Source organism: Atta colombica, unplaced genomic scaffold (assembly GCF_001594045.1).
Source record: "Atta colombica isolate Treedump-2 unplaced genomic scaffold, Acol1.0 scaffold121, whole genome shotgun sequence".
NCBI classification, from domain to species: domain Eukaryota; kingdom Metazoa; phylum Arthropoda; class Insecta; order Hymenoptera; family Formicidae; genus Atta; species Atta colombica.
In genome coordinates this window covers 712325-721267 of record NW_017259208.1, presented here as the reverse complement: position 1 = coordinate 721267, position 8943 = coordinate 712325, and the positions used below count along the sequence as shown (strand labels likewise).

Genomic DNA, 8943 nt, shown 5'->3' with positions numbered 1-8943 from the left:
ATAATTATATAAATTAAATCAATATTAAGCACTTTTTAGTAATTAATATCTTATTAAATATTGCAAAATAAAGGACTTTTCGACTCAGTTTAGTCCGCTCTATCTACACAAGAGTGTTTGGTAAAAAATTTTGGGACATTCTGTATAATTTAATAAAAATAATATATAAAAATGTTTTAGCGACACAAACGAGCCAAAAGAAATTGTATGATCATGGAAGACTCGGAGAAAGAATGTTTACGTATGGAACCGATTGATTCTCAAAGTCCTAATAAGTATGATTAAATAATATTGAGTGTATTGAATAAATTGAAACTCGAAATTACTTCTGCATGAATATATAAATATATAGATATATAAATATATAGATATATAGGCATATAATTTATATAAAATAGTCGTTTTTCAATAGTCATATTCATTTAAAAGCAAAATACTTTAACTTTTCGTTAACTATTTCTGTCACAACATTGTCATTTATAAATTTATACGTAGGGAGAACAACGAAGTCACTGCAGATTGTGTAAATAATACTGATGGTGTAAATAATGTTGAAAATATGTTATCTCAAATCGAAGATACGGATTATGATCCTCATATGCATCGGAATAGACCAAATCCAACTTCGTAAGTACAAAATAATTAGCGCGTTCAAGTTGACAAAGCGGCTAGCCTGTTCACCGAGCAAATGAGCATAATATACATAGTTGTTACTTATAGATTCATATTCAATCGCTCGATAGCATGCCTAACCACTTTGTCGTCTTCAACTTGCCCAATGATTAAAAGATATTGTATTTAAATAAGATAATATATTATCACTGTTCTTCGAATTTATAATAATATTTTCTCGTAATATTACATCCCCCATGACACATATATTATAATTTGAAATATTAGATAAAAAAAATTTGATAAATGTATATGAATTAGCTACTAAAATTACTAAATTCCACACTCCCTATCGAATTAACCTGAATTATTCTTTATTGTTAAAATGCATTATTTATCATTAATATTTAAGTTAATTCGTGATTAATTGTTAAGATAATTAAATCCGCGCATTCCTTGAAACTTAGCTGAAAATTTCTTTAAGTCTTATTAATCTGAAAATACTTTTAGATTATTAAAATTATTAATTCCGCATTGTACGTTTTTCAAAATTTAACTAATTGTGAGAAAAAGATCAGTTTTGAACGTAAATATTTATAATAAAATATTTATAATAAGACGAACAATTGGATGTACATGGATTATTTTACTAGAAACAATCCTATTAATCTGAAAATACTTTTTTTTTAGAAATTTTGAAACTCTGGTTCATCTACTGAAAGGCAGTTTGGGCACGGGAATTTTAGCAATGCCGAATGCATTTTACAATAGCGGTCTGGTGGTTGGCGTCATTGCTACAGTTATCATAGGTGCATTGTGCACGTATTGCTTACACGTACTCGTAAAGGCGCAGTATAAATTGTGTAAACGGTTAAAAGTTCCTATATTGAGCTATCCGCTTAGCATGAAATATGCTCTGGAGAAAGGTCCTCGATGCGTGAAATGGTTTTCACCTTATGCACCGTAAGTATCCATTTATAGTTTAGCCGATATAATTCAGTGATATGCTCATTAATATAATGAATATAGGACCGTAGTCGTACATTCGGATATTCTAGCAATTGTTTAAAGAAGAATAATAAATAAATAAAGTTTATATGTAAAAAAAAATATTTATATATTTATACATTTCTTATACGTATTGAGAAAAAAATATAGTTAATTTTAATAAATATTTATCATGTCGAACTTTCTTTATTACAATATGTTAAATAAACTAGATAAATATACATTTTATTCAAAAATAAATACATACAATATTGTAAAATAGTTTGCAATAATAAACATAAAATATTTTTATTATTATTTATATGTGCAATTCTAGAATTTTTGCAAGTAACTAGAAATTAATTTAAATTGAATGATTCAATTTATTTGAAAATAAGGCCTATGTCTTATTTTCAATTTATTACTAATTATGTGAAATGACAGAAAATAATAGAAAATAATGTGAAGAAATATTAATATAAATTAGTATAAATGAGACATTTATTATAGATATATTTTACTAAAAATAATGAACATGAGCATTATTCTGCTGCTGCGTTCTATATAGAAGCTAAAAAAAGATATCGATTGCTACACAAGATGAAAGTATAATTATTTCTCCGAGTTTGTGTGTTACAAAGATATGCACGAGTCCATAGTTGAATCTTAAAAATGTTATTATTTCCAGAGGACTCGTAGACGGATTTATGATAATATATCAATTGGGAATTTGCTGCGTTTATATCGTGTTTGTAGCATCAAATATCAAACAGGTAAATCTATGATGGCAATAAGAAAAAACCAAATCGAGGAATCGATTGTTCCTGTAAAACGCTACCAATCGAGAAAGCACTTCGCTGATCGACAACGAACTTTAACCATCGGACCCTCGTCTGATGGACGTGAGCAGCGCATTTATTATAATTTTATTAACGAACGCAGGTGACAGACCAGTATTGGGCACCTTTGGATATTTCAACCCATATGCTCATTTTGTTGCTTCCGCTGATTTTGATAAACTACATTAGAAATCTGAAGTTATTGGCGCCGTTTTCTACGCTAGCAAACTTAATTACGTTCGTTGGACTCACCATGATTCTTATAAAGTATATGTTTCAAGATCTACCGCCGATCAGCGACAGGGAGATGTTTGGTACATTAAGAAATTTTTCCCTCTATTTTGGAACGACGTTATTTGCGTTAGAAGCCGTCGGTGTGGTAAGTCTAGAAAAGATATGTTCCTCTTAAAGTTGCGATCAATATATAACAATCTCCCTCGTCTCAGGAAATAAAAATCTTTTTGTATGTATGTACGACAGAAATTAACATATGGAGAGCCATATGCAAAGGTCCCAGTAAACATAATCGTTATAATTAATAATGTAATTACTTGTATTCGTTATTTCATCATAATATTTTTAATTATAGTTATTTATTAAGATATTTTCAAAGCTTTTTGTTAAATCTATTTATCTCATCGTAATATTAAAATATTAAACGTACAATTAAAGGTAAAATTCAAATAGATTTTAGGAGTACTATAAAAATTAGATAAATAAAAAATTCGCTTGTATTGTTAATGCTGTAATGATATTAAAAAATAATTAAAATTATGAAAAGAACACTCAAAAATACAGGAATCAAGACTAATGAGAGTATAGCGCGATTAACGATGCGCAAGTAAGTAGTAATATACAAACTTTTATTATAATTTTATTGTATTATCTTGATGTCATCCAAAATTAATTGAACATTTCGATTTCTATTTTCATCATCAGCAATTATATATACAATTAGTAATTAATAGTTCATCCAGTAGTTTCATTCATTAATAGTTTATCCTCGGTGCGTCATTGGACCAAGGATTGAGTCATAAACAAATTGCCAAATTTAAACATGGCATAGATTCATGACGAAACCAAAGATTTGTCTTGAAATATTCTTCCTACCTCAATCCTATTGCCAATGATCGAGCTGATGATTTCTTTCATATACCTATAATGCGCACGTGATTGTATACAGTCATAAGAGACCTACAGTTTAACGTCGATTCCGAACGATTTTGTTTAGAAAAATATATATGGTAAGGATATTCTCGGTGGTTTGCCATTGCCTGCCGAAAGGAGCTACGAGCGTTCGAAACATTTTTCGATTCTGCTGGGATCTCTGGCACAACAGTCTCGTGCGCTGTCTGTCACACTCGCACTTCTTGAAATATCAGATAACCTTTAATGAGCTCTAAATAAAATTAACTTATATAATTAATAAAAATGTATTCTTTAAAAGAATAAATAACATAAGTTTGTAACTACGTTACGCACCGTTAATCACGCTGTACTGTCATTAGTTTCCTGTGTTAAAACAAAATATATTATTGCTACTTAGATTATAGCTCTGGAGAACAACATGAAAACACCACAAAGTTTCGGAGGCTATTGTGGTGTATTAAATATAGGGATGACTGTGATTGTCATCTTATACATTGCTATAGGTCTTTTTGGCTACATAAAATACGGATCCGATGCCAAAGGAAGTGTCACTTTTAATCTGCCGCCAGAAGAAGCGTAAGTAGAAGAAATTTTTAATTTCAAACAATTCAGATAATAAGACAAATCAAGAAATTGTAACAATAAATCAATTTCTTATAACTACTGTCATATAATGAAACTATTTTGATTTTATCTATTAAAAATATCTATCTATCTATTAAAATTATCTATTAAAAATATCTATCTATCTATTAAAATTATCTATTAAATTATCTATTAAAAATATAGAAAAATGTGAAAGAACGTTGAAATGATCTAAAATCATCAAAGCAATTCATAATAAATAAAGAAAATTTCTTGAATTAGCTTTAAATATAATTAAGATAATCTAGATATAATCTGAAATAATTGAATTATTTTCTCTATTATATTGCAAATTTTATTTTTTTAAATCTTATTTATTGCAGTATGGCTCAAAGTATTAAAATAATGTTTGCGATCGCCATATTTATAACATATGCTCTGCAAGCCTACGTACCCGTCGAAATTTTATGGACCACCTATTTAGATCATCGAATACAAAACCGCAAAATTTTATGGGAATATGCTTGCCGAACCTTTGTTACCCTAGTCACATGTAAGTAATATTAATAATAAATTTTATTTTAGCCAAATAATCAAATAATTATTAAAATTTTTTAATTATTAATAATAATTAAAATTAATTATAATAAATTAATAATAATAATTAAATTTTCAAGAGACATTAAATAATATTATGTGAATTAATATAAAAAGTTTCGCTTGTAATTAAAAGTACTTACATAGTGATGTTCAAGTGCTTAAACTCATATAAAACAGATATCAAAATTGTATAAATTTGAAGGTCCTTTTAAAGGTTCTCAGATATCTAATCTTTACGGTCTTTATCATTTTCAGTCATCCTGGCGATCGCTATACCAAGACTTGGCCTATTTATCTCCCTCTTCGGCGCGCTCTGTCTATCTGCTCTCGGCATCGCTTTCCCGGCTATTATCGAAATATGCGTCTTGTGGCCGGAAAACGATTTCGGTCCCTTCAAAATCATGTTAATCAAGAATTTCCTCCTGATCGTGTTCGGCCTGCTGGGTCTCGTGGTGGGAACCTACGTCAGCATCGTGGAAATAATAAAATCCTTCAAGCCAGTTCCACAGACAGATTTGCCGTCCCTATAGGGACACCAACATGTAACTCCCACATGACTTCGTTAATTTATAAAAGGGAAAATGGATAAAAAAATGATTTATATCCCCGCATTAGCTGGTAAAAACATTCAATAATCCTTAATAAGCAGTGACAGATTAATTATTTTGCTGGTGCCCCTAGGCATCAACATCTACCCAAGATGGCTTCAATCATTTATAATTTTGATAAAAGGGAAAATGGTTAAAAAAAAGGTTTATACCCCCGAATTAGCTGGTAAAAATATCTCATAACCCTTAATAAATAATATAAATAAAATACATTTTTAACTGTATATTTATAAGATATCTGATAAAACATGCTCGGTGTAATTCATGCAACGTTAGATTAACAAATTAAAAATTTATCTGAATTGTGTAAAAACTTTATGTCTTCAAAAATTTGTTGCTCTAGACAAGTGCTTATTTGCCTATATTATTTGCGTTAATCTGTCACTGCTTCAAGCATGAAGAACGTAATATTATAGACGCGCGCAAATATTTCTCAAAACAGAGAGAAATACGAGACACAGCTTATGAACAAACAACAACATGTCAACCATGTCGAAAAGCAAATTAATTCTTAAGCTTGTCCCTTTTTCTTTTTCTGTCTCTCTGTCTTTCTTTCACCGCCATGAATTTACTTAGATCTTAGGTAGGTAATAAAAAAAAAATAGACGTGATAGCTCGAAGAGCACTCGAAATCTCGCGACAACCCTCGATCGCAAATAATCGGGTGGTTCGATCTGTGATGAAATCTCTCCTAAGCATCGATTATGTATCAGAAAACGTCACGCAAGTCGTTGTTAAAGATTTTTATTACCCACTTTAGAGAAGTGCATATTTTTATGCGTTCAACCGTGTGTACACTATATGCAATACGTATGTACGTATATCATATACACACTGTACATATGGTTCACTCTAGTACATATAAGAATATCACGTCTAAAGCGGGTTTTTTAAATATTAGTATATATGGATATCGAGCAGATATTCGAGAAAAATTTTTTAATTAGACATTTTCATAAAACATTGCCCTTAAGCTTCTTATCTCGGTGATACGAGTACTTAGAGACAGCTGGCATTCATCGATTTTTTTGTAAGGATGTCGCAATAATCGATACTTGTACGACGTAAATTCTTCAGGAATTAGAAAATTTTAAATACGCATATGTTATATTCAAATTTTATATATATACATTTATATCAATGAGAAAAAAAAAAGAATTGTTAAACCGTTTTATTGACATTTAATAAAATTAAACTGGAACAAAAATTTAAGTAAAATTAGAGCTTTTGTTTATTTTTTTTATATATCATATTGGATCATATTGATGATCATTTTAGAGAAAGCCATTCTAACTATGTGATTTGCCCATCAAAGAAGTGCCCTGAAATTAAGGGCTTTTTTTTATTTTAAATTTTTTTAACGATCTAGAAAAAATAGAGTAATTTTCCAATGCCTTTTTTGTTTTTTTGTCAAAATGTATGATTGAACATACATATATAAACATTGATAATGATTATTGCGAGAAATGTCTAAATGTTATATTGCCAATAGGAAAACACTTTAATTTCTATATGAAATTTTTATAATACTCAACGATTTTAGAGTTTTATTTAACTTCAAAGTGTAAGTGTATGTACGTGCTAATCGAAATAACGCATTCTAAACTTCAAATCTTCTGACTTTTAAATATGGAAATTTATATGTTTAATTTTAGAAGATTGATCACAATTCCTAATCTCAATTCTAAGCTCACAATCAGATTTCTTTATGAAGAAAGAAATATCGATGAATTGAATTGAGATATCAAAGAAAAATTGCATCTTTTTGCTAAAGAGAGAAAAAAACATTATTTCAACAAAGCCAATGTTGAAACATTAAAAATGAAAGTATACATGAAAGTTATATATATTGAAAGTGAATTGTTATTATTATAATATACATGCGTTCCATTTTCTACGGATGAAATTTTAATAATTGCTCACTGCAGGGTAAATAAAAATATATTAAAAAATAAGCATAAAAATTAATGCATGTGAAAGCGAATCTACATCTCAATTATTTTAAATTACATTTATAATACGGATCTTTTATAAATTTATAATATTTATAAGTACAAGGCTATGTAAAAGATCCATAAATTTGTTAAAACAACAGAAAATTAGAATAATTATATAAATATCGTGTTCTTTTTTATATAATTCAAGTGTTCCGTTACGATGGATAGAATTTTATGTCAAGGTTTATCTCTATTACGTAATTTTGCTTAATACATAGATAATTGTGTACGATCATGTATTATTTTATATGAAATTGAATATTTTTTTCATGAATATCGAAGAATAGAATTTCTTTTCTCTTTGAAAGAAATTTGTACTTTTCGTATATATAAATATATATTATATAATAGTTATTCTTTAACAGTTATTTTTATTTGTATATACAAAGTAGTCCATTTAACATGTATATTTTAATATTTTTGTTATTAGGAACAAAAAATATTGAAGTTATAAAATTTTAAGATATTTTTAAAAAGCATTCGTAATGTATTTATTGGTAATATTTTTATGCATAAAAATAGTAGCTTGAGTTTCTTTAAATGGAATCTTACATTTTTTTATATTATATGATTTTTCTAATTATTCTGTATACAAATGTATAAAAGATTATCAAAGATAAAAAAAAAGGTTAATGAAATATTTTATACTCTATATTTCTATAAAATATTAATTTTGAATTATTTTATTTCGTATTTCTCTTATAAATAAGAAATTATTTCATTTAAAAGAATAGAAAATTGCACTTAAAATTTTTTTTAGGCTACGCTACGAGAACAAAATTATTGGGTAAATATTGCTCCTAGAAATCTTAAAATATTGTAGTTTTAATTTTTACCTTTATTATTTAAAACGGCAAAAATATTTAAAGTACACAAGTTAAATAAACTAAACTTGTACAATGTACATTATAATGTTTTTTCTCTTTGCTCACATTCACATAGAAATGGAAAGAACCTTGAATAAAATAAAAACAATGGTTAATCGATATAATGTTAGACTGAAAAAAATATCACTATGTTATAATCGCAAATGTTCATAGACTGAGAAAGTAAGATTGCAAGCTGAAAGTAACTTTCAAAAATCACAAGACGTTAAATAGTGTCTATGAATATGTTATTGTTGAATAGTATCTATAAAATACTCTTATTTAAGCAAATCTTAAATTAGCTTTAAGCTTTAAGCAAGAAGAACACATTTTGTTAGAAATAAAAATTATATTGATATTTTTAATAAAAATATGTCACGCAAAACTATAATAGTTGAATATTGATTCTCATGCATATCACGAGCGTTATCATTGATAAAAACACGTTGCCTTGTATTGAGATTTGTTATTAAGATAGTATAGTAACAAAACATAACATAAAATATATGATTTGAAATCAGAGTAAAAATTAGAGAAAGCCTATCATCAGTAGTGAAATATGTAGAAGCGATAATAACTATTGCGCTAATAGCTGCGACGCAAGTTGTAGATTAGTAATGATCTCACGAAAAAGGAACAAATGTAAATTACATTAAACATAAATAAATATACCGTTTTATACGTGAAAAAAAAAAAGGAA

The 8943-nt window shown here is 27.7% G+C and overlaps 1 protein-coding gene across 2 annotated transcripts in view; it reads left to right on the top strand.

Annotated features, from left to right (window-relative positions):
* LOC108694623 (proton-coupled amino acid transporter-like protein CG1139) overlaps nt 1-5560 on the top strand; it is a 10803-nt gene extending 5243 nt beyond the window's left edge. The window contains exons 3-10 of one of the 2 annotated variants that reach the window (XM_018204215.1): nt 181-275; nt 496-627; nt 1303-1575; nt 2288-2372; nt 2542-2817; nt 3985-4163; nt 4556-4725; nt 5028-5560. In XM_018204215.1, the coding sequence (XP_018059704.1) occupies nt 208-275; nt 496-627; nt 1303-1575; nt 2288-2372; nt 2542-2817; nt 3985-4163; nt 4556-4725; nt 5028-5302 (1458 nt within the window). In that variant the 5' untranslated portion in view covers nt 181-207 and the 3' untranslated portion in view covers nt 5303-5560. The remainder of the gene's footprint in view (nt 1-180; nt 276-495; nt 628-1302; nt 1576-2287; nt 2373-2541; nt 2818-3984; nt 4164-4555; nt 4726-5027) is intronic. The other variant, XM_018204216.1, reaches the window with a different exon arrangement.
* Nucleotides 5561-8943: the final 3383 nt, after the last annotated feature.